The 26287-nt window shown below is 41.9% G+C and overlaps 1 protein-coding gene across 2 annotated transcripts; it reads left to right on the top strand.

Annotated features, from left to right (window-relative positions):
• Positions 1–1720: 1720 nt before the first annotated feature.
• CD160 (CD160 molecule) lies at positions 1721–25465 on the top strand. Of its 2 annotated transcripts, XM_036769445.1 has the most exons (5): positions 1721–1800; positions 14719–14846; positions 18047–18397; positions 21625–21762; positions 25107–25465. In XM_036769445.1, the coding sequence occupies exons 2-5, from the start codon at positions 14780–14782 to the stop codon at positions 25112–25114; spliced, it is 564 nt and encodes a 187-aa protein (XP_036625340.1). In that variant the 5' UTR covers positions 1721–1800; positions 14719–14779; the 3' UTR covers positions 25115–25465. The 2 variants fall into 2 exon arrangements, with proteins under 2 accessions (XP_036625340.1, XP_036625339.1); XM_036769444.1 differs by lacking the exons at positions 21625–21762; positions 25107–25465 and having other exon boundaries at positions 18047–18972.
• The last annotated feature ends 822 nt before the right edge of the window (positions 25466–26287 follow it).

Below are 26287 nucleotides of genomic sequence, written 5' to 3'. Positions count from 1 at the left end.
GCACCAACACGGTAAATAAGTTTTATGGTCTCAAATGCTTTATAAAATTTCTCTACCAAAGAAACGAGGCAGCCAGGGGGCAAAGCAGATGAAGTACTGAGCTTGGAGCCAGGAAGACTTGATTTCAAATATAACCTCAGACCCTGGGCAAGTCATTTTAACCTCTATCTGCCTCTGTCTCCCCGTCTGTAAAATAAGGATAACACTAGCACCTCTCTCCCAGGGTTGTGGTGAGGATAAAGATGTGATATATTTGTAAAGCACTTTGCAAATTTTAAAGCGCTATATAAATGCTAGATATTACTATTCCTTCAAATTAAAGTATCCGATATCTCCCTCAAACTCCCCGTTTCCTAAATCCAATTCAGCACGTATTTATTGAGTGGCCTGCACCTAGCACTGCGCTGGGCTCCAGGAGGGATATGGGAGTCACTGGACTGTCCTCATGGTTGTTGGGGGAGGGATGACTTCCCAGAACTTCAGGGGCCAGAGTCCAACTCATACCTTTAAAACAATCCCTGTAAGGTACTAGATGGGTGGTTATCTAGCCCAACCAGCACAAAATCTCAGAGTTGGAAGAGACTTCAGTGCCCATGTGTCCAACTCATATCTGAAACGGAATCCTATCCACAATGTACCTGACAAGTAGTCATCCAACCTTTGTTTATGGGTCTCCATCGAGGGAGCCCGGCTACCTCTTGAGATAGCCCCGTTCCACTTTGGGATAACTCCAATTCTTAGGAAGTTTTTCCTTACATTAAGCCTAATTTCACCTCCTAGTTTTGCCCGCTGGAGTCCAGCAGAGCAAACCAATTCCTTCCATGTGACAGTCCTTCAAAAACTTGAAATAGCACCCATCATGTTCTCCCAGAACTAACCCAGTGAAGTCCAAATCTATTGGACCATCCATCCATTCTCCATTGGACCAAACTACCTTCTCCATGACCAGTAATCAAAAAATTAGGAAGCCAACCTCTGATGCTCCCTACCTTCCCTTTTCTGTGCCTTCCCCTCCCTTGTGTCTTCCAACTTCAGGCCCATAACACCCTTTGATCTTTTCATTCTGCCCCACCTCAACCCTTGCCAAAACACGCTCATAAGAAAGGATCTGTATTAGGCATCTAAGTCTTAAAGTGAATTTAAGTATACGTGTTACCTCTCCCATGGATATTTATGCTTTATGCCTTATCTATCCTTGAGGCAGGAAAGGTTTTATCTCTTCTTTGGGGAATTTCAATCATGAAGAAACAGGTGGCAAAATATTTTAGTCCCCTGAAACTACATTGGCATAAGTTAAAGAGCCTTGGATTTGTAATCAAATGACCCAGGTTCAGGTCTTGCCTCTCTCACTTACTAGAAGGGTGGCTGTCCCTTCTCTGACCCTCACCTGTAAAATAAAATGATTCATTAGATGACCTCTAAGCTTCCTTACAGCCCTTAACAGTCTATAATTGCACCACATAGGACAGACCTATTCCTAGGCTAAAGAAAGGAAGAAGAAAAGGAGGAGGAAGAGGGGGAGGAGGAGAAAGAGGAAAAGTAAAAGGAAGAAGTGGAGGAGTGGAAATACCTGGTCAAGAAAAAAAGGGTGAAAGTGGAGGAAAGAAGTAACATGACCCTTGATAGCCAAAGGCATCCTTTGTAGTTCTGAAGTCAGTATCTACTAGCTAAAACAGATTCAAGCACGTGACAGAAATAAAGGAAGTGGTAGTGGGGGAAGGGTGGGAGTAAGTTCAAGTTGAGTGTTCTGTTGCCAAAGCCCCCAACCTGACAGCAAAGAAGCCCAGCTCAGGATCTAAGGTAAAGAGGTCCCAGGGTGCCGGGTTTGCAATAGGGAGGTGGGAGACAGGGGCAGAGAGGAGGGCAAATAACACAAGGATAGCCACCTACAGGGGCATCTGATGGCTCATTAGATTAAGAGCACACGTCTTAGTCTGCCATTCAAGGCTTTCCCTCCTTAATCTGGATTCAATCTACCTTCCCAGCTTTAGTTCATGGTACTTCCCTCCCTATACTCCCCAGACTTGCCCTCTCCTATTTCCAAATCTTCCCCTGTGCTTTTCACTGTGCCTGCAATGGACTCCTGCCCCCACCCCCATCCTATCTTCATCTTTTGCCATCCCTTCTTTAAGATTCGAGTCAAATGCCACCTCTTCCATGAAGCCTTCCTTATCCCCACGGCTAGAAATGGTCCTTCCCTCCATAAACCTATCAGGACAATCTATTTAACACACATAGTAGGCACTCCTATTTTTGACAGAATGGCTATCAGGAGACTTTCTTAGGTCTAACCTAAATTTCTTTATGCCGTGATTTGAATTATCAGCCAAGATGGAGGAGGGAGGGCTACTTAGTGTGGAAGATATCAGGACAGATTTGGGGCCCGATCCTAAACTTTAGGGGACAATTGTCATGGTCTTCTGCAACTTCCTCCATCCTTATAGTCACCTCCACCATTGCTGCAAAGGGAGACAGACTCACTGGTTTGGGTGGACTCTGCCAATACTTAAGGGACTTCATATCTCTGGGTCCATGATGTTGATCCAGGTAGGTCTGTTGATTGTGAGAGAAAGGATTTTTTGATGCGTGAACATTTCAGGCAGTATGTATCTGAGGAAGAAGTGGTAGGAGAAAGAGTATTTTTCCTAAATCTCCTGAATTGTGTAGTCTGAAAGCACTGGGAAAATCTGAAAATGAAGAAAAATCTGGCTCTGCATTATTCAGCTAGTGGTCTGATTGCTTTATAACTTCGAAAGCTTCAAGGATTTGACTGTAAGAGAATTTGGTTGTATTGAATGTTTGAAATACATGGGTCTATTGATTGGTGGTTAGGTATTGTTTTCACTTTTTTGGTAAATTTTTTTTTATTTTAAACTTAAATACAAAATGAGAAAAGGAGGGAAGCCTTGCTATGTACACACAGATCAGAAAAGAGGATTCAATATAAAACAACAAATTTCTATTTCAAGAAAATCTATATAATAAATACTACACATTGTTTTCAAAGCTGCCCAGCTTTTCTTTGCTTCCTTGTTAGTTTTCTTTGTTCTCTGCTGTGTACTTTTTACTTTGTCCCCTTTCTCACCCTACCAAAGAAGGCTATAATTAAGTGTGGATATATATACATATACATAAATATCGATAAACATACACACATATACACATACACACTCATACACATATATGTACTGTACCATGCTTATTTCCCCTCATCTGTTTCTAAGATGGTTAGCATCTTCCTTCTTAAATCCAAGTTTTTCCATGTTTTTCTATCCTTTCCTACACCACAGCAATATTCAAACCCAACCACATCCTATCTGAGAGATTGTCTATGAAAGTTTTTTCCTCAATTTTCTGCATTCCTTCTGGTCTAGGCTACATAGGTTTTATTTATACAGGAAAATTTTAATTTAAAATAATTAAAATCATCCCTTTTTACATTTCAACAATGTTTTCACCTTATATAGTTTAAGGTCTGATACTGCTGAATCTACTTCCTTTACATGTTTTTTCCTGTTTTTTTTTGAAGTACCTGACCTTTTATTCTTCCAAATGAACTTTGTTATTATTTTTTCTAGTTCAGTAAAATAATTTTTTAGTAATGTAATGGGGATGACATTAAATAAGTATATTTGTTAGGTAAAACTGTCATTTTAAAAATTATATTGGTTTTACCTACCCATGAATGATAAATATTGCTTCAATTATTCTGATGTTTATTTGTATAAAAAATGTTCTATGTTTATGTTCATATAGTTCCTGTGTTTGTTTTAGCAGGTATACACTCAGGTATTTTAAATGGTCTAAAACAATATGGAATAACATTGTAGACACATAGTGTAGTTTCTCTATTTTTTACTTTCGATTAAATCTGTTTTAACTTTAACTTTGTCTGAGATCACGATTACTATCCTTGCTTTTTTTTCCATATTAAATTCTATTCCTGCCCTTTACCTTATCTTTGTGTGTATCTCTCATTTTTATAATATTTCCTGAAAGTAACATATTGTTGAATTCAAAATTTTAATCTGCTATCCATTTCCCTTTTATGGGTAAATTTGTCCCATTCACATTCTAAGCCACAATTATTTATGTATTTTCCTCCTTCCTATTTTTCCTCACTATCCTTCTCAGCTTATTTACCCTATCCCTCCTCCTTACTCCTCTGCTTTACTTCTACCTGCTACTTTGCCCTCCTATTTCTTAACCTATCCACCCCTCTAAAAGTCTCTCCCTTATTCTCTCCCATACCCTATCCCCTTGCCCTATTTCTTTCTGAATTTAGAAGACTTTTGTACCCTTCTAGATATATATGTTGTTCCCTCTTTGACCCATTCCTGATTAAAGTTCCAGCATTACCTGCCCTCCCCCCAATGGCTTCTTCTGTGTCAGTTTTTCCTTTTATGCCTCATTTGTATGAGATAATTACTCCTTTCCATCTCTCCCAACAGTTTTATTTTTTTTAGAATCACCTGATCATATTCAGCTCAATCCAAGCCTTTCTTTCAAAATACTCAAATAATGATGACAATCATGAGAGTACCTTATATTTCTCCTGGATGTTATATGTCAAATTTTCCCTTAGGTTCTAGGGTTTTTGTCACAAAAACCTGAAAGCCTTTCAGTTTGTTAAATGTCCATTTTTTTTTCATTTAGGATTATATTTCACTTTGTTGGGTAAATTACCCTTGGTCCTAACCCCAGCTCTTTTGCTCTATGGAATACAGTATTCCAAGACCTATGGTCCTTCAACGTAGTAGCTGCTAGGTCTTATGTAATCCTTATTTTAGCTCCATGATATTTAAATTTTCTTGTTGCTTCCAGTAATTTCTCTTTAATCTGGGAGCTTTGAAACTTAGCTATGATATTCTTGTAAGTTTTCCTCCTGGGATCTCTTTCAGGTGGTGATCAATGGATTTTGCTTTTTTGTCCTAGAACATCAGGGCAACTTTCCTTGATAATTTCTTGTAATATTGTATCAAGATTCTTTTTTTAATCAGAATTTTCTGGTAGTCTAACTATTCTTACATTATTTCTCCTTGATTTGTTCTCTAGATCAGGGGGTTTTTCTGATGAGATGTTTCACTTTCTCTTCCATTTTTTCATTCCTTTGATTTTGTTTTATAATTTCTTGTTGTCTTAGAATGTCATTAGCTTCCCCTTGCCCAATTCTAGTTTTCAAGGAATTGCTTGCTTCCTTAAATCTTTGATTCATAATTTTCTTGGATTGCTCTTTTTTTTTCCTAATTTTTCCTTGATCTCTCTTACTTGATTTTTAAAGTCCTTTTAAAGTTCTTCCAAGAACTCTTTTTGCGTTTGGAACCATTTGACATTTCTCATTGAAAAAGGAGTGATTTTTTAGCTCCATTATCTTCCTCTGAATATGAATCCAGATCTTCTCTATCCCCTATCTATAGTTGGATTCTTTCTCCTTTTTATTTTTATTTTATTTATATTTATATTATATTTTTGTTTATTTTATTTTGTTTCTAGCAGCTATTAGTGTAATCAAGTTGTAGTCCTGCGCTATGGGGAATGATGCCCCAAGCCTTAGGTCCTTCTTATTGTTATTTTCTGAGGTCTATCTTTGTGCTCAACCTTGGGCCCTCTCCTCCACCCCTAAACCATGGCTGGGTCTCTCAGCCATACTGTCCCACAAACGATCTTGCTTCCTGTGGTCCCTCCAGTGGCTGCAAACTACAGCTGTCCTCTCTGCCGTGGCACTGAAACCAGGGACTCTGCTCTTCTGTAAGTACCCACAGCTAACAGGGCCCCTGCCCTACTGCAGTCACCATGTGTGTAGTAGCTCTTTCTCCCCACAGCCAAAGTCCTGCTGTATTTGGTCAGCACAATAGTGTTTGGCATCCCTCAACAGTATGTCCTTCAATCTTTTCCTACTCAGCCATCAGACCCCCACACTATCCAGGAGATAAAAGTTTCTAAGGCCTCTGAGGCTGCCTCTCAACCCAACTGCCCCCTCCCCCACCCCGGGCTTGTTGTTTGTTGATTCTGCAGAGGTGTTAGCACCTGGAGGTGTTTGCGCTTCACTCAGGCCCAACCTCTAGAGGTTGGGTCTTTCCTGGGGTCTTCTCAAATTAAGCAATTAGACAACAGGAGGACAACTGCTTTACCCCATGTTTATTTCTGCTGCTGAGGCAATGTTCTGTCTTTTTTTATGGAGGAAATTTGGAGAGCTGAAAGTTTTCTGACCTATTCTACCAACTTCCCAGAATCTGTTTTCACTTTCACAGACAATTTTGTTTGTAATGATACTACCATATAGGTCCTATTACAACAGGACTTGACCTAAACCGTTAAACAGCTAGTAGGACTTGGAATTGGATAGTAGAAATGATCTAGTCCAAACACTTTATAGATAAGGAAATGGAAGGCCAACGACACATAACCAGGGGCCTGAGCCCAGGTCCATAAGACTCTTATCATTAGTGGAGAGCGATTGCTCAACACTCTACTGCCTTCGTGAGGCACAGAGTTGGAGAGACCCTGGGAGAAGAGGGATCCTGGTCTTCGGGCTTCCAGCTTCAAGGGAGCAGACATAGGGTTCCAGATGCTTTTTAGGGAGAGCTCCCCAAAGGGAAGGAGAGATTACGAGAAGCCAAATGTAGAGGAGCCAGTGCTTCCAAGCCCAGAGGAATCCTTTTTGGATTTTGGTATATTACAAGAAACTCTATGCAGAGCACATTCAGGGCTGGTGGCCACAGTCTGGACCAGAGAGAGAAAGCACCTCCCAACATACCTCTATTCTAATCCTGAGAATTCTATGGTTTAGACTCCCAGGGGTGGGAAATCTTCAGCCTCTGGGCCACATGTGGCCCTCTAGGTCCTCGAGTGCTGCCCTTTGACTGAATCCAAACTTCACAAAACAAATCCCCTCAATGAAAGGATTTGTTCTGTAAAACTTGGACTCAGTCAAAAGGCCACACCAAGGATCTAGAAGGCCACATGATGTGGCCTGGAGGCTGAAGGTTCCCTGCCCCTGGTGAAGCTTCTCACCCTGCTGTTATTTCCCTGATCACTTTTGAATGGATGCTCTAATGAGGGATGGCAAGAAAAGGCTGTCCCAGCTAAGCTTCCAGAAACATTCCTTTTAACCCCAAGACCTGGAGACTCATAGGAGACCAACCAACAGTTGGTCAGTGGGTCAATAGATCAACTAACATGTTGATGCTGAACAACTGGAATAATCACTTTTGCTAAGTGCTGGGGAAACCAATGAAGGAGAAAAAATAATTCCTGCTCTCCAGCAGTCAACAGAAGAGACAACATATAAACAGCTGTACGCAAAAGAAAGACCCAGGACAAATCGCGGGGTTGTCTCAGATGGAAGACGCTGTGGATAAGGAGGATTGGGAAAGGGTTCTAGCAGAAGACAGGACTTTAGATGAAACTTGAAGGAAGCCTGGGAAGCCAGGAGGTGCAGATGAGGAGGAAGACTGTTCCCCGTAAGGGAGCCAGCCAGTGAAAACACCTGGAACCAGGAGATGCAGGGTTTTGTCCAAGGAACAGTACAGAGGCCACTGTCGCTGAATTACAGAGTATGTGGAGGAAGTAAAGGTGTAAGACTGGGAAGGTCGGAAGGAGCCAGATCATAAAGGGCTTTAAAGCCAACAGAAAATTTTATATTTGATCCTGAAAATAACAGGGAGCTAATGGAGTTTATGAATGGGGAGGGGGCTTGATATAATCAGACCTGCACTTCTGGAAAATGAATTTGACAGCTGAGTGGAGATGGATTGAGCTGTGGAGAGACTTGGGGCAACGTGACCAATATCAGGCATATGCAAGAGCTAATTATTAAATTTTCAGTGTGAGCATTCGCACCTTGGAAATTGCAACACCAAAAATCAGGGCCTGATTTATTATTTTATTTCTAGACTTAAGAAAGTCATGGAGAAAATGTTAATAATGGAGATTAAATTTTAAAGCATAGCAGTGGTTTTTGGAGATCCACTTGCTAAATATTTAACACACCCATGCCACTACAGGAATGGGACAACAGTTTTTGGAGATCCACTTGTTAAATATTTAACACACCCATGCCACTACAGGAATGGGACGATGGGGGTCTTTTGTGGCAAAGGAGAGAAGGGGGTGTATATGTTGATGTTACGAAGGTAGACGAAACAAGACAGTTGGGAGAGCATGGGGCTTTGCTAACATTGGAGCAGGATCCATTCATCCTAAGGGGAAATCCCATGAGGTGACAGGTCCAACCCAATATTTTTACACCCTCTCCCTAAAGGCCAGTCTAGTTCCTGCCTGAGGGCTAGAAGAGAGGAAAGGAAGAGCTGATTTAAGTCTGTAATGGTTCCAAGAGACCCTTGAAGGTCCTGAGTTATGCCTAACTAAAAAGGTAATTAAGAGGCCATGGATTGATTCTAAAATCCGAGACCATGGAATGATTGATACAATTTAAGACCATCCCCCTACCCCAACCCTCCCCTCACCCCACCTCCCTAGCCACTCAAATTAGAGGTGAAAACTTCTCCCCTGGATTAGATATTCAGGAGAAGTTACAACCTACCACCAGGCTGAAACTGAACCACTCCAGAGTTGAGCATAGACACAACCTTCTTCTGGACGATAGAATTTCTAGTGGCACCAACTCTTACTAGACTGTAGAAGACAGTACCCTCTAGTGGTCAGAATACTGAACTACTTATCTGGAGACGGGCCTTAAATGAAAAAAAAAATCACAAAATCAAACTTGGAAAGGACTTTGGGAGGGTCATCTTGTCCAACTACCCACCCCATTAAAGAACCCCTTTGTTTTTTAAAATAGTATTTTATTTTTCCAATTACATGTAAAGACAATTTTAAACTAAAGAATCCCTTCTAAAGGACCATTGACGACCTTTGCTTAGTTATTCAAATGACAGGCAACTTTACTACCACCCTCCAAGACAGCCCGTTCTTTTTGAAGTTTTCTGATTGTTAGAAAAATTCACCTCTTGCCTAGATTATTACAACGGCTTCCTCACTGGTTTTCGGGTCTCAAGTCTCTCTCCCCATCTGTCATCCAAACGGCTGCCCCAAGTGACTTTCTTTTAGCAAACACATGACCATGTCAATCTCCTATTCAATAAACTATATGGTCAATATAAGCTCCTCTGTTTGGCATTTAAAGATCTTTACAACCAGGACCTTTCCTACCTTCTTTTTGTACACGGCTTCACTCCAAACACTATATATGGTTGGAAAACCATACTGGCTTATTCACTCTTGGGGTCTTTCTTTACCCTAGCTTAGAACGAGCGCTCTCTTCTCCTTTGCCTCACAGACTTCCTCACTCCTATCAAGAGGCCGCTCAGTATCAGCTTCTACATGAAGTGTTCATGAAGATTGCCTTTGCACCCCCTCCCCCACTACTGGTGCCCTCCTCCCTAACAACTATGTCTTTATTGTGTATTTATTCTGCACATCCAATCAATACGTGTATGGACTCATTGTCTTCCTTGATAGAATTTAAGGCCCTTGATATCAGGGATTGTTTTAGTTTTAGTTTTCATATCCCAGCGTGGTTTGCACAGTTCTTGACACCTTGTAGACACTTTATAAATGCCTACTAAATTGAATGGATTGTAATCGACCAGTCGGTCCATAAACATTTATTAAGGGCATACTAAGTACCAGGCACTGTGAATACAAGGAAAAGACAGAAAGGTAAAGACAGTTCCTGCTTTCTAGGAGCTCAGATTCTCATGGGGAAGACAATATGCAAACAAATAAGCTATATACAAGATACACTGATAGAATCAACAGAGGGAAGGCACTAGAGTTAAGGGGGTACAGGAAAGGCTTCTTATAAGGAGGTCACATTTTAGTTGAGACTTAAAGGAAGTCAAGAGAAGCCAGGAAATGAAGATGAGGCAGGGACAGGGTTCCCCGCATGAGGGACAGCCAGTGAAAATGCCTGGAATCCAGAAATGGAATGCCTTGTTTGAGAAACAGCAGGGAGGCCAGTGTGACTGGGATCAAAGAGTATGTGGGATGGGGTGGGGGGAGAATACAAGAAAAATGGAAGGTTCTGAAGAGCTTTGAACATCAGAGGATTTTATATTTCACCCTAGAGGTGATAGGGAGTCACTGGAGTTTATTGAATGGGGTGGGAAGGGGTGACATGGTCCTTAAGGAAAATCAAACTGACAGCTAAATGGAAGCGGATGATCTGGAGAAGGGAGAGACTTTGGGGGGAGGGGAGCAGGACCGACCTTATTTCAATAGTCCAGGAGTGAAGTGATGAGGGCCTTTACCAAGGTGGTAGCAGTCAGTCCATCAATAAACATTTATTAAGCACCTACTATGTGCCAGACACTGTGCTGGAGTATTAGAGGAAAGACAGGTTTTCTGCAAGAGATGTTACAAGGGTAAAATCGACAGACCTTGGGGACAAAAGCCAGACTGTGGAGTTAATAAGAAAGTAAGAAAAGCTCTGGAGCCCCTATTTTAGACCAACTTCTCAAGGAGTTTAGCCACAAAAGAGACGGATGCATTAAGTAAGTACATGCGATATACTTCTTATGCAAATGCAAATATGCAATATGCATATTGAGATGCATTGAGGATGGGCATGGTATTGTGCCCATGACTAAACCACCAGTTACCCCAAATATGGTCTGAACCAGTGCAGAGTGCTTTGAAATTATTACTACTCATGTTCTGGATACCATATTTCTATGACTCCAGCCTCAGATTTGCATGAGCTTTGGAGGGCAGACATTTCACACTTCCCCCATTTTTGTATTGGTCTCTATCCATATTTGCAAACATGCAAGTGATTACAAGTTCAAAGATTCATTGATTTAGAGCTAGAAGGACCCTTAAGAGTCAACTAGTCCAACCTGGAGTTTTATGGATGTGGGAGCTGAGATCCAGAGAAGTTAAATGACTTTTGCTCAAGGTCACTCAGGTAATAAATGGAAAAGGCAGGATTCAAACACCAGTCCTATGACTCCAATTCCTGCTGTCTTTCTACTATACCAGGCTACCCTCAAAGCTTTAAATTTATCCCTCTTTTTCCTCTTGCTAGCTCAGATGATCTTCTAAACCTATTGATATCTTTTTTAATTTTGATTGTGTTAATTTAAAAATGTCAGGAGTATTAAAGCTCAGAATGAACAGGGAAACAGAAAGCTAAGGTCAACCAAAGGAGATTAGTGTTTGTTTTAGCTAGTAGGGGGAAAGTGAGAATCAAAGAAGGGATAGGGCTCCTGCTCACAAAGTAGATGAGATGAGAAGACAGAGCTGTTCAATTTTTATCTTGCTTTTGAATTATCTGCCAAGGAGAAAGATCTCTGGACTGGAAAGAACAGAACAAAATGAAACAATATAGCATTAGCAATAAAGATCATAGATTTAAAAACTGCACAAACATTAGTGGTCATACAGTCCAACCTCTTCACTTTACAAATAAGAAAACAAGCCAAGAAAATGCCATTGGTGGGGGTCTCTGACTTTACTGTCAATGCTCATTCCACTGTGCCACAGGACAGATGAAGAATACCCCTAGCTGTCTCTGATGAACTCAAATCACCTGGCCCAGATAAGCTACATCACAGAGTCCTGAAAGAATTGGTTAATGTGATTGAGCCACCCTCACTGATACTTAAAAGATGATAGGGAATAGGAAAGGTGCCACGGGATTGTAGAAAGATAAAGTCCTGATTTTCAAAAATGCTAAGAAAATGGAATTAGCAAACACTAGGCTGGCAAAGTTGACTCCTATTCCTAGAAAAGTTCTAGAACATATTAAAGAGATGGTCAGTGGTTGGAATCAAGATGGAAGAGGGAAAGGAAGCATTATAGTCTAGTTTGTCCATCATACTTCCTCAACAAAGATCTAGAAAATGCACCAAACTGAATTCTGATCAGAAAAACCAAGAGAAAATCCCAGTGAGTTTATTTTTCCAGCCCAGGGCAGCTTAGGCAGACAGAGAGGAATATAGGTGGCTACTGGGGATCAGGGCTGCCCAGGAATGCAGAAGCATTACCTGCACCCATGAATAGAAAAAGGATCAGGATAGGGTGCCAGGGCAAGAAGCACCAAGTCAGAAAAACAGAGATCAGAAGGCAGAAGTACCAGGGTAGAAAGAGATCCCAGGGGATCCCGACGGGAGCTAGGTACAAGAACAAGTGACATCTGGCTGCTTTGTCACCCAATGCAGATAGTTCTGGACAGTTCTGGGTCACAGATCTACAGTGGAGAGGGGCAGTTATGAGTGTTGGCCCTTGCTGTGCACTGAGCAAGAACACGATACCACAAGCAAACACCTAGTTGTGTGGCTCTACTCCCACTGGCACAGCACAGCATCCCAGACTAAGGGGACAATTTGTTATGGGTTTTGTTTTTCTTGCCATCTCAATGGGTAGAGGAAAGAGAAGAGGGAAGGAGAGAACTAGGAACTGAAAATAAATGTGAATTAAAATAGAAGAGAAAGATGGTTAGTCAATCAACACCCAGAAATGGAAGCAATGACTACAAAAAACCAGAATGGCTTCAGTTATACGTCATGCCAGGAGTTGGAAGCAAAATGGCGGAGAAGCAGGAAGAAATACAGCCAGCTCCTTCCTCTTCCCCTCCCCCGACTCCTGACAAAACTACTCCAAATACATCTAGAAAATGTATCACACCAAATCCTGATTGGGAAATGCAGACAAATTATATTTATATCATTCCCTTGATTTTCCAATTTAGCAACTCTTCCCAAAAAGGAATTAAAGTTACTCCAGAACGATCTAAAGTTCTACAATTGTGTTTAAAAAAATCGACTTTACAAGAAAAGATAGGGTAGGCACGATTGGATGACCAGTTTATGTGAACAAGATGTGGGGTTTTCAGTGGACCGCAAAGTTGATATGAATCAGCAGCGTAACCCAGCAGCCAACACAGCTAATTCTCTCCTAAGCTACAAGACATACACAGTGCCCAGGCCTATGGAAGTCAGGGTCCTGCCCAGATCAATCCATCTCTGGAGTATTATGCTGAGCTCTGAGAAGGACATTGCCAACAGGAGACATGCAGAAGAAGATGACCAAGGTGGTGAAGGGACCCCAATCACTTTAATTTGAAGGTCAATTGAAAGAAATAAAAATGCACAGTCTGAAAAAGACTTAAAAGGGGGCATAATGGTGTGGGGTTTTTTTTTAAATTATCTGGAGGGCTGTCATATAGAGAAGGGATTAGATATATTCTTCTTGGCCCCTGATGGGAAAAGTAGTGCCATAGATGTAAACAAAATAGAAGCAGATTTAGGATTAATGTGAGGGGAAAGTTGGAAACAGTTGGCGCTGTCCAAAAGTGGAATGCGCTGCCTTGGGAGGTGCTGGATTCCTCCCTCACTAGAGGTTATTAAGTGCATGATCACTTGGGAATGGGTTGGAGGAGATGGCTTCTGATGTCTTTTTCAGCTCTTGTATTTTGTGATTCTAAGTAATGAGACTTGAAACCAGGATTTCTGTCCCCAGTTAAAAGTTCTTTCTACTGCACCACACAGTCTGCAAATAGGAATGCAAGGAATTGACAAAGAGGAGCTGGCTGGGTTCATACTTCTCTCGTAGGCAAAATGGAGGCAATGGCCTTCCTCTGCTGCTGTAAACCTCCAGTCCTCTCCATGAACATCTGCTCTTTCTCTAGTTCTCCCTCTCCATGGGGGCCTTCCTGCCTGTTTTTCAGCATCCCACATTCCCTCCAAACTTTCAAAAAACCATTAACTTGACCCTACTAAGTCTCATTCATCTATTTCAACCCTTTCCCCTTTTAGATAATAATGTTAAACAGGTACAGCCTTTGTCACCAACCACTAATCACCTTGACCTCTTTTGTTGTTCAATCATTTCAGTCACATCTCTTTGTGACCCCATTTGGGGTTTTCTTGGCAAAGATACTGGAGTGGTTTTGCTATCTCCTTCTCCAGCTCATCTTATAGATGAGGAAACTGAGGCAAACAGGGTTAAATAATTTGCCCAGCTGGGGCAGCTAGGTGGCACAGTGAGTAGAGCACTGGCCCTGGAGTCAGGAGGACCTGAGTTCAAATCCAGCCTCAGACACCTGACACACTAGCTGTGTGACCTTGGGCAAGTCACTTAACCCCAATTGCCCTGACCCCCCCAAAAAAAAACAAAAAAAAAATTTGCCCAGCTAATAAGTATCTGAGGCCACATTTGAACTCAGGTTTTCCTAACTCCAGGGCTAGCACTCTATGCACTACGGGGGCACCTAGTTCCTTCAATCTGATTTCAGTCCTTACTAGTCCATTGGGGCTGCTTGAGGCAGCTGGTGGCACAGGGTGATGTGAGCTCTGGTGGGCCACCTACTTGCCTTACCTCACAAGGTAGTTGTGGGCAGTTTTATACCACTAAAGGTGCTGTGTAAAATCAAGTTGCTATTATCCAAGTGTTCCCTCTCCCATCATCCTCTCTCCTGGCTCCTGATCTCTGACCCTGCTTCTGTTTTTCTGTTCTCTCTTCAGTCTCCCCCTCTCCATCACTCTGTACCTCTCGTTCCCCTTCCCTCATTCCTCCATTTACTCCTTTCCATCCCAATTAGATAACCTCTCCCTTCCCAACCAATCTTCCTACTTGTGTGCTCTGGTCCTCAGAAACAGAAGCCCCTGGGTGGAACAAGGCCTCTGGTGGTCATTAGCCATCCTTATGACAGTCCTCATGAGGTCTTGTCCATTCTGTGCTTGTCTGTTTCAGAAACGAGAAGCCAGGGACACCAAAGTGAACCTGCCTTTGGGTTCAGCCTTAGACGCTACTGATGGCGACTGGCTTGAGGTGTTTTCTCATGGTTGTCCTGATAGCAGCAGTGGAAATTAAGAGAGCTGGTAAGGCCAGACCCCTAAAGAGCAAATCACAACAGGGAATAGCTGGGGGGTAGAAGGAAATGGCAGCCCACTAAACATCTTTTTAGGGGGAGGAAGGAATTATTTCAAGTCATGCTAACACTTTTCAACAGACAAATGCCATCTTGGAACATTCCAGCTCATTTGCTCCCCCAAGCCACTTTACCCTGTCCCTGACTCTGACCCTGAAACCTGGCAGTGCAATACAATGAAAAGGTCTTGGAGCTGGCGGCTAAGGGGTCTAGTTCAAATCTAGACACTGCCTCAGACAATTCCTTGACTATGCTTCACTTCTGACTTGTAAAAGGGGAATGAGGGTGGAGGAAAGAATTGGGAGAAGGAATAACCCCCACCTCTCAGTACTGTGAGGAGACAATGTATGTGAAAGCATTTTGAAAGCTTAAAAGCCCTCTACAAACATGAGGTGTTATTATTCTAATTTCTCAAAACACTAGAACATGAGGGGTCCTTGGAGACCAATGATCACAACTCATTCATTTCCTCAATGAGAAATTAAAGCCCAAAGATTCAAGTGATTTGCCCAAAGTTATATGGAAAGTCAATCACAGAATCACTGGAGGGGATCTCAGAAACTATCTACTCCAATCCTCTCATGTCACAGAAAAAGAAATGGACCCAGAGATGTGAGGTAACTTACCCAGTGATATTAGATGTCTGGAAAAAGTGAAGGAAGTATTACTAAAGGGTAGGCTGGTGAACACCTAGAAAAGGAGGCAATGACCACAAAGAGTCAGCATGAAGCCTCCCTCATGTTTCTTGTTGTTGTTGTTTTCCAACAGACTTACTGTATTGGGAGGTCAGGGAAATGCTGCAAACAGAGTAGGCGTAGTTTACTTAGATTTTAGCAAGGCATTTGATAAAGTGTGTCATGGTCTTCTTGTGGAAAAGATGGAGAGATGCGGGCTACAATCAGATTGATACAGAAAATGCGGCACCAAACTTCCTAGTCTTTAGAATAATACAAAATTAAACGGGCTATCTTCAGGAGGTAATGAGTTCCCTCTCACGAGTGGTCTGCGCGTAATGGCTAGATGGCTACTTAACAGGTAAGTTGAAGTACAGTTTGAACTAGAAAGCCTGAGGTCTCATCAAACTCTGAGATTCTGATTCTTAGTAACAGTTACATTTCATGGTCTATTTTGGGGGAGGCCATACCCACTAAATTCAAATGAACAAACCTGGCCCTTGTTTTGGTTGTAAGGACTTCCCATCATTTAAAGGTGAAATTATCCCCCTAACCCAAGCAGGGCCTTCCCTGGGAGGATTTCATAGAATCACAAATCCGGAAGGAACTTTGGAGATCCCCACCCAAGGAGTGACCCTTGCCAACAATATCCCTGACAAGAGATCATCCAACCTTTGCTCAATGATCACAAATCGATAAGGAACTTAGAAGCCATCAAGGGAAGTCATTTCATTTTTGGAGCTCAGGGCATTTGCTAAAGGAAGAAGGGGGAATGGGGGAGTAGAGAAGGAGAATGAGAAGCAGGGTGCATAGCCTTGAACAAATCGTACTATGTGTCTACCTTCTCTTTCAACTCCCAACATGTTATCCAGGTATCAGATTAAAATAAATATCAAAGGCAACTTTGGAGAGAAAAAGACAACATACAATTTGAGTACATGGACAAAGGGGACTGGCAACCCCACCCTTTGGCAATGGGGGTGAGGAGAGAGAGGAGGTCTGGCTCATCACCTCCAGGTCACAAGGCCAACTCATGCTAAGGTCACATGTTCATTTCCATTCATGAGCCCTATTTTTTTTAAGCTATCAGTCAATATTCCTTAAGTTTTACTATTTGATAAGCAGCACTGTGCCAAGTGCTATGGAGGAAGATACAAGAGAAGGCTGTAACTGTCCCCTTCCCCTCAAAGGATTGAAGAGACCAGACTAACACATATATAGGGTCAGGCATGTAGTTTAGAATCATATACGCAATCTTGCAATCTCGTAAACATAGATATCTTAGCATCCCAGAAGCTCAGAATCACAGAGTCTCAGCACTGGAAAGGACTTAGAGCTCATCTAGTACAATACGGAGCAGTGGATAGAATGCTGGACATGGGGTCAGGAAGACTTGAGTTCAAATCCTACCCCATACACTTGCTAACTTGGGCAATTAACCAATCAATAAGCACTAATTAAATGCTCACAGTTGTGCCAGGTACTGCGCTACCTATTGGGAATACAAAGAAAGGCAAAAACAGCTCCTCCCCTCAAGGAGCTTAAATTCTAATGGACGCAATATCGTATATAAGTAGGAACATATAAAATGCAATCAGATTAGGATGCCTCCTTTTTCAGCTGTAAAATGGGAGAGTTGGATTAGATGGCCTAAGGTCCCTTAAAGTTCTATTCTATAATAAATCTCTTCCCTAGTAGGTGCTCAGTAAAAGACTTGCTACTTAACTGATGACTGATAACAAGAAGAGAGATCCCTTTCTGGTTAGACTTGATCCCTGCTTTGCCCAGCCTTATTTTTGGTCCTTTAATAAATCCAACTCAGGTTTTAATTTTTTAACTTATTTTATTTTTTTCCAATTAACAAGCACTTATTTTCTTTCCTTCTCACTTCTCCCCGCCAAAAATTGCAGGGGTGGGGGGAGGAGACCAAAAAGCCTTCTAACAAATCTGCATTGTAAACAAATCCCCACATTGGCCATGTGGGAAAAAGCCTGTGGCTCATTTCTTGAGTCCATTTCTTGTTTCTTGAGTCCATCATCTTTCTGTCATGAGGTGGGTAGCACACTTCATCATCCGTTGGCAATCACGGCTGCTCACTGCAGGGATCATTGATAGTATTTAGTCTCTCAAAATTGTTACAACATTATTACTGCATCAGTTTTTTTCCTGGTTCTGCTCAGTTCCCTATTTACCAGTTCATAGAAATCTTCCTGGGATTTTCTAAAACAGTCCGCTTCTTCCTTTCTTATGGTGCAATAATATTCCACTGTAATATACCATAATTTGTCCAGCCAATCCCCAGTTGATGGATACCCCCTTGGTTTCCAGTTCTTTGTAACTACAAAAAAAGAACCATTAGAAAACTTTCTGGACACAGATCTTTTCCCCCTTTTTTTTTTGACCTCTTTGGGGCATAAGACTAGTAGTGCCATCTTTGCCCAGCTTCCGCAGGCTAACCTTTCCCTTCATGTTCTAGGCTGCATGGATATCTTCAGCTCCAGAGAACCAGTTTTCCTGCAAGAAGGAGAAAAACTGAGTTTAAACTGCACCCTGTCATATAAGAACGAAGAGGCCAAGGGGCTGACAATGTTTTGGTGTAAGAACAGGATAACACAAGGCTGCTCTCCTGGGACCAGCTTGCAGCAGCTAAAGCTGAAAAGGGAAGTGGGAGTGGGGGAAATAGCCCCTTTGAGGAAACGCTACACCTCCATAGTCCTTACCATACTTCAAGCCAAGCCAACAGACAGTGGCATCTACCAGTGCTGTGCAAGAAGCCAGAATCCCAACACCCTCTTTCAGAGCCACTATATCCCTGTGACAATTACAGGTGAGCCATGTGATGTCCGGGGGCTTTGCCCCATCTCACTAGCTTCCAGAGTCTCTCTGCATAGCACATGCAACCTGTCTACTAGGCATAGTTTCCCAAATTCATTGACCAGGATGGCAATCAGGGTCATTAACTCATGGGCCAGGGGCAGCTCCAGAAAGGGAAGCAAGAACATATAGGGCCCTGCTGAGCCTGCTTCCACAAAGGCATGCCCTCCTGCTAAAAGGACCAAAGAATGGTAGAACTACAGTGAACCTTAAGAGCTTATTCAGTCCAATCTCATTTCATGGATGAGAAAACCAACTCCCAGAGAAGTAAAGTGTTTTACTCAGAGCCACTTAAATAGTAAATGCCTGAGGCAGGGCTCAAACCCAGGTCTTCTGACTCTGAATCTAGCATTCTCTCCATCATCCCATTGATTTAGCAGTTCTTGTATTCTCTGTACCTTTTAGTCATCTGTTATTGTAATGGTGTAGATTGCCATAGAAAAACACTGCAGAAAGCCTTTCCTCAAGGATACTTTCAACCTATTTGTAGATCACTGTCATAAAAACTTTATAAAGATGAGAAAGGAAATATCTGAGTCAATAGTAACCAATATTTTTTAATTGCTTTTTGGGGCTGCTAACATTGTACATCACTTTTTCCATTCTTTTGGTGTCTCTTTCTTGACATGTCTTATAAAACTATCTCTATGCCCTCAAGAGTGTGCTGATGCCACACATTTCCTCAGTGGAAACCTGGTCTGGTCCAACACTCATCTTGAGTTCTTAAGTTCTAGTTTGATTTCCTTGTATAACATAATAGGAACTGAGATACTAGGGACCAAATGAAGTGGTTCCACTGTCATTGATGATGGAAGTAGATCATTATAAAAACATTGATAAATGTGTTCCATTTTACATCCACTTGTTGCTTTCCTCCCAAATGCGTTAATGAAGGAGGCCAAGGCTCAGGGTAACTGAATGGCTTGCTTGTGGTCACAAGCTATTAAATGTCAGAGGCAGTACTTGAACCGGATCTCTCCTGGTGCTTTCCACTACACCAGGACAACTCCTAAGAGGTGAGGTGATCTTTGAAGATTTCGTTGGGGTTCACACTAAGTTTTCCAAAGGCTTGGTTTAGCCTCTTGTTTTTCATGACTTCATGAGAATCCTCTGTAGTGTTGCATGAGTTTTCATTCTAAACTGGTCTTGTGCTCAGCAGCCACCTCTCTCCACGTGGCAAAGAAATTAAATGTTTGCTGATCAAGGCAATTTCTGGCTCTTTACACAGGTTAAACTTTTGTGGGAATGGTGATAATCAAGGACATAGATTCCCTTTCCATTCCCCATTTTTCAGCACAGTAATAATGACAGCTGACATCTGTAGAGTGCTTTTAGGTTTACAAAGTATTTACACAGACAATCTCTGTATGTAAATCACTTTGCAAATTAACCAGTCAGCAAGCATTTATTAAATGCTTATGCTGTGCCATGTATTAAAAAAGGGAATACAATGAAAAAAAAATCCCTGCTTTCAAAGAGCTCATATTCTAATAGGAGAGATATAATGTACATAAATCGATGCATACAAGATAAATATAGAGCAAGAAGGTAGTAACTTAAGAGAGGAAGACATTGGGAGCTTGAAGCCCCAGGGAAGGCCTCGATGCAAAAGACGGCCCTTGAGGTGAGTCTTAAAGGAAGCCAGGGATTCTAAGAGGTAGACGTTGGAAAGGAGAGCATGCCAGGTATGGGCAACAACCAATAGGAAGACAGCCATGGGAGATGGAGCACCCTGTGCAGGCGGCTAGTACTAGACCTTACCCATGGAAAGCGGGAATGTGCTACAACACTAGAAATGTAGAAAGGGCCAGACTGTAAGCTTTAAATGCCCTGCCAAGGAGTTTAAGGTTAATCCCGAAACTTTAAAGTGCTATCCAACAGTTGTGGTTATTATCCTCACAATTCCCCTGGGAGGCAGGTTATTAACTGGTGTTATTTGTATTTTACAGCTGAGGAGGCTCAGAAAGGTTCGCTAGTAAATGTCAGAAGCAGGATTTAAACCTGGGTCTCTTGTAAATCCAAGGTGCTTCTCACTCCATACTTGGCTACTTCTTCCTAATGCCACTGCATTGATGTGAGATTGCATGCAGATCCTTTCACTCTATTCCTATTGAAATTTTAAATGAAAGATTTTTATTGGGAGTAGCAACAGCATAAGGAAGTCAACGCTGGTCCATTTTTACTGAATTTGGTAATTCTCCTGCTGCCATCCCAGCAACATCTGGAAGACAGTATGGTACAGTGAAAATAACGCTGGGATTGGAGTCAGGAGACCTGGATTTGAATCTCCCCTCTGTCCCTTACTCTGTGTGACCTGGGACAATCTATTTAATTACTCTGACTCCCAGTTTCTTCCTCTTCCAAATGAAGTTGTATTAGATCACTTCTAAGGTCTCATCCAACTCTAAACCTATGATCTTAACGATACCATTACTGTCTTAACAGACAGAGGGACAAGGCGGCCAAGATTCTTTAGCAGCAGAGAGATGTACATTAAGCCTCTGTATCTTTCCCTGGGGCACCTTAATGAAGGCCAAACAAGACTAAATAGTGGAAGTGACAGCATATTCTCATTTGTCTGGGATGGTTTAGGTGCCGGTTTCAAGAGAAGGATGCTAGAGACCAGGTGGCTTGTCAATGCTCATAATAAATAACCAGATAACTTCAGTCATTTAAATGCAACAGTGAGCTCAGTCCAAGCAAATGAGCTCCAAATAGGATCCCACAACCTTCCAAGAAAACAACTGTTAACTGGTTCAGGAAGCCAGAGACAATAGGACTCCAAACAAATCTAAACACATAGCTTGTCTCTTTTCCCCTAACCATGAATGCGGGGAAACAAGATACCAATCCCCTAATGATGGTAGCTGCTTAAAAATGTTAATAAGACTTACCTGTATCAGTCAAAGAAGTTTTCATACTATGAATTCCCTACACTTAAGAAATCACAGGTACTGTTGTTTTTTTTAAAGCCTAAAAAAAAATCACCATTAAAGCACTCATTAAATGATGTTACAGTAGGAGACAGAAATTTGCAAACTTTAAAGTACCATATAAATGCAAGGTGTTATTAAATCCTTGGAAGTGATAACGAAAAGGGAAGATTGATAAAGACAGGTTAATAGGCTCACTGACCTCTGGCACCCCCTTTAAACCTGATCATTCTGTGTTTTGAAACAGAGAAAGGGAACTACACCACGACAGAATCGAAATACCAAGGAGACGCCTTATCTAACCACAGTGAAAAATCATTCAAGATGAGTTCCCTGAAGGAAAAAATCTGGGGACTAATGGTCATAGGCTTGCTAGCCCTTAAAGGTATGTCCAGGATGGGGGAGTCCCTGAGTATGACCTTGGGACCATGGACCTTCTACAAGATAGAAAAAAGGTGACCTGGGTCTCTATGGAAAAAGGTAGCATTGCCCAATTCTTCTATGTATCATTTTGTTCTATGCCCCTACGGACTAGTGTTGTCCAATAGCTAATTCAACATAGAAGAGATGACTAGAACTTGCCAGGCCTTCCACTGGGAGGGAATTTATAGGATTAAATTTAAGCTTTCTTTGGGTGAGCAGTCCTTTCCTGGGGGGAAAAATAGCCTGTCAAAAATCTAGCAACTGCTTCTAATCCTTCCCTGGAGGACAAGCAGGAGAAACAGTAGAAAAATAAGCCATTAGCCATTATATGGAGGTAGGCAAAGCAGAGAGGATAGATTTTGGTTTGCTGTATAGGTGCCTGGTTTTAAATACTATGGCCAGCCCCTGGGACAGAATAACAGGTGGATGGAAGGGCCAGGCTAATTTGTATGTCAAAACATCCACAACAGGGACAATGAGGAACCATCTAAGAACCTAAATATCTCCTAACTGTAGGGGAAGGCTTCATCAAGATGAATCAGGCTCTTCCTGCCCTCTCCCCCAAAAGGTTAAACATGTTTCAAGCAACAGAAAAAGTAACATCAAGGCTTTTTGCCTAATAGCTCAGAGAAGTTTTTGCATGCCCTTTTTCAGATTGTTAAGCTTTTGTCAATTGAGACATATTTACTGAGTTGCCAATGCATGTGAGCAAGGCATCTACTTCTCCCTGATCACGTGTAGTAAAGAGCCAGGTTTGGAGTCCAGAGTCCCTGAGTTTGAATCCTGGCTCTGCCACTTGCCACCTGTGTGAATCTGGACCAGTCACTAAATGTCAATGGGTCCCAATTCCCTCATCTATAAACTGAGTAGATTGAACTAGATGGTCAAGGTCATTGTCAGCTTTAAATCTAGGATCCCTCTTCATTCTACCCTATATCTTCTCATAGCTACCACCCTGACTACTTACCATCATTTGCCTCCTAACGGGTTTCCTTACTTCAGTACTGTCTCTCTCTTCTCCTCCTCCTCCTCCCTGTCCTACACAACTGCCATATTTATCTTCCTAATATGCATGGTTCCCTATTGCTCAAAACCCTTCCACTGCTCCTTTAGTCTATCAAATAAACCCTAAACTTGTTCACCTGTTGAATGAGTAGGAATTTTATTCACTTAATGAATGAATAAATGAAAAGCATTCATTAAGTATTTACGACATTCCAGACACCGTAGGAAGAGACAGACATACAAATACAAATAGGATAGTCCCTGCATTTATGCAATTTATATTCCAATAGAAGAAGACAAGTATAGACAAGTATATACACATATATAGAAAAGGAATGTATAGAAATGGCTAGGGAGGAGTCTTTTTAGAAAGGAAAGTAAAAGAAAATGGTGATTGGAGCAAACAGTGTTTGTGGAGTAAAAGTGCAACCAATTGGCACATCCTTACCAGGGATGGTAGTACTTAGAAATATCAATGTTTTTGCGTAACAAATAGATCTCTGTAGCAGGCCTTTTTATTTCCCCAACAATATTCCTTATCACTCTCCTCCTCCAAACCTCATACCAATTCTAGCTATTTGACTGCAGAATGACCACAGGGCCCAACTCTTAGGATGACCTTAGGGGCCTACTAGATGGCGCCATTGTTGAACCATTTTGGCTGAACTTGGTCAAACAGCTAAGCCGTTCTGAGACTAGAAGGCTGGAAAGAGTAAAACAAGGCTATAAGGAAATAAGTCAGAGCTTAAGACAGGTTCCTTGGTGCTCACCACTATCCATAACCCCAAGACTTTCTACTCCCTCCTTTCCTTTTCCACAAAAAGGCTAAAGACAATGAGTTTATGAAGTTAGGAATGACTGATTTGATTCTTCAGATGACTAGTTTGAGTTTCCCAGTGCATAACAGAAGAAATCTAAATACCTGGTTATATCCCAGGAAATAAGCCTTAGTAACTACTTTCCATCATTCCCTTATGCTCCCTGCACTATTCCCATGCTCACAAAAATATGAAAATGTCTACACTGGAGTGAGATGATGTGTAAGTTAATACTGAATGAAAGCATTTATTAGGTCCTTAATACACTGTGCTAAATTCTGGGAATACAGAGAAGCAGAGCCGGTCCCTGCTCAAGGAGCTGACATTCAAATGGAGGGTGGGAAGAGGGGAGGTGGGCCATGACACATATAGGTTGCAGCTGCAAGGCGGATGGAAAGGCCCTATGGTTCTCACAGGGTCATGTATCACCTTTAATGTCATTTCCATCGATAAAATCACATCTGTTTCTGATGATGAACCCTCTGAAAGTACCAAGGGGTTTGGCACTGAGAACTTTCTTTTCTGGGTCTTTAGAAGCTGTTGTTGCTGAGAGGAGGCAGGGGCTTTAGCATCATACGAAGCAGTTCCTTCCAGGCTTTATCTCTGTAAGGGGTGTTCCCCTCAACGAGGGCCGAGAGGGGTCAATCTGGAAGCAGGACTGGTGTTCTTGGGGGCACTGCTATTCTGGAGCTCAGGGTCCTGGATTGTTGCCATTGAGGTATAAGGAGAGGTAGGAGTCAACGTTTAGTAAAACTCAAAGCATGAGGTGACCTCAGTTTCTGAAAAGTCTGCATAAAATTAGGTAGAGTCGAGTTAAGTCGATTATGTATACCAGGGGATAACAGGCTGGCAAGTAGAAAGGAATCTTTAGACACACACAGACACAGATACAGATACAGACACACACACACACACACACACTCTCTCTCTCTCTCTCTCTCTCTCTCTCTCTCTCTCTTTAGCGATAAGGAAACTAATGCCACTTTCCCCAAAGCTCATGGTGAAGTACAATTTGTCTTACTTGATTCCCTGTTTCTGACACTCATTTTCTACAAGTTCACCTTAGGACAGACAGCACAGCACAGTGGATAGTCTGGAAGATCTGGGTTTGAATCCTCCCTTGGCAAGGCACTACCCCTCTCTAAGCCTTAAATAGGTATAATACCAACAGTCCCTAGTACCTCACAGGACGGTTGTACAGCCCAAATAAGATTATGCACACAGAACACTTTACAAATCCTCTAAGAGATTTTTAGGTCAATGAAAGTGAGGCCCTTGTCTTAATCACTGCATTTCCACTACACAGTAAGCATTTAACATTTACTGCATTTAGTTTACTCTTCTCTTTGCCCACTCATCTGTTTTCCATGACTCCCCATAAATACCCAGTCTTTGTATGGACATTTTTTATAGCAGGAGTTTTAATGCTGTTCGAAATTACTAATTGGTGTATTAATCCAAGCCTCTGTTCTTCTCCCCACAGGTTTGTAAGAAGTCTGGGAAAGACTCCCAAAAAAGGGGCATCAAACTCCCTGAAAGAAAATCTCGGCTAAAATTTGAGCTGTCTTTTTCCTCCTGTATTTCACACCAATTTCACTAAGAGCAGAGGGCCCTTTGAGGGGGGGAGTAACAGCCACAGACTAGGAGTCAGGGGACTCCTAGTTCTTCCAAAGGTTAGCTCCATGACTTTGGAAAAATCACCTTCCCCTCCAAGTCAATCTTCTCATTAATAAAATGAGGTTGGTAGGGATGGTTTGGTTATCCCGAAGTCTGAATTCATCGGCTAAGCGATATCTAGAAGAAAACCAAGGGAAATTCAAGCATACAGTAAATCCATCTTCCTGAATTCATTTTCATGTAAATAAAAAGATCAGCTTTTAAAAAGAAAAGGCCATTGTCTGGCTCAATAAAAAAAGATCTTTGTTGAGCAATGTACTAGGCTAGCACATGAGGAAGTACATGAGTACATGAGGAAAACAAATAAGACTAAGAAAATCTCTGGGTTCACAAGGCTTAAATGCTAGTGAAGAACATATGTAAATGAGAATGGTAAAAGCAGCCTGTATTAAGTACCAGAGGAGGTATCATGTACTCTTGGGATTTAGATAAAGGAGAGGTTCACATCTGAGGGCGGGTGGCAGATTCCACTTAAGAAGACACCACTGATTAATCCTTGGGTGTTCAGCAGGATTTCAGCAAGCGCAGAGATATGCAGTCAGGGGAATGTTCCAGGTGGAGAGAAGAGGGAGCAAAGGCACTGAGGTGGACAAGCAGAGAAAGGTCAAGAATCTCAAATTAGACTAGAGCATAGTGTGTATGGGAATTGGAGAAGGAGGAAGGAGCCAGACTGTGGAGGGCTCTTAATACCTAATTAAGGCAGTAAGAAGTCTGGACCTCCTTTGGGAGACAAGTGATAATCACTAAATATACCTAGGTAGAGAGAAGACCTTATGAGAGCTGAGGGAGGGAGAGTCTTACCAAAATTAATCTGGCAGCATTGTGTAAAATGGATAGTGTGGGAGAAGAAGGTAGGCAGGAAACTAAAACAGTCAGAAGTCTTACAATATAGTCTAGATGCAAGATATGGGGGAAGACTTTCTGGAGGCAGAGCTATAAGATCAGACAACAGACACAAGGGAAGCAGAAGACGGACAGGATTGGTGG

Source organism: Trichosurus vulpecula, chromosome 7 (assembly GCF_011100635.1).
Source record: "Trichosurus vulpecula isolate mTriVul1 chromosome 7, mTriVul1.pri, whole genome shotgun sequence".
NCBI lineage: Eukaryota > Metazoa > Chordata > Mammalia > Diprotodontia > Phalangeridae > Trichosurus > Trichosurus vulpecula.
This window is presented reverse-complemented; position numbering and strand designations above follow the sequence as displayed.

Coding starts and splice junctions, on each gene's coding strand:
- CD160 (XM_036769444.1), top strand. CDS start 14,780: ATGGCGACTGGCTTGAGGTGTTTTCTCATGGTTGTCCTGATAGCAGCA. Junction 14,847..18,046: donor AGTGGAAATTAAGAGAGCTG/GTAAGGCCAGAC, acceptor TTCATGTTCTAG/GCTGCATGGATATCTTCAGC.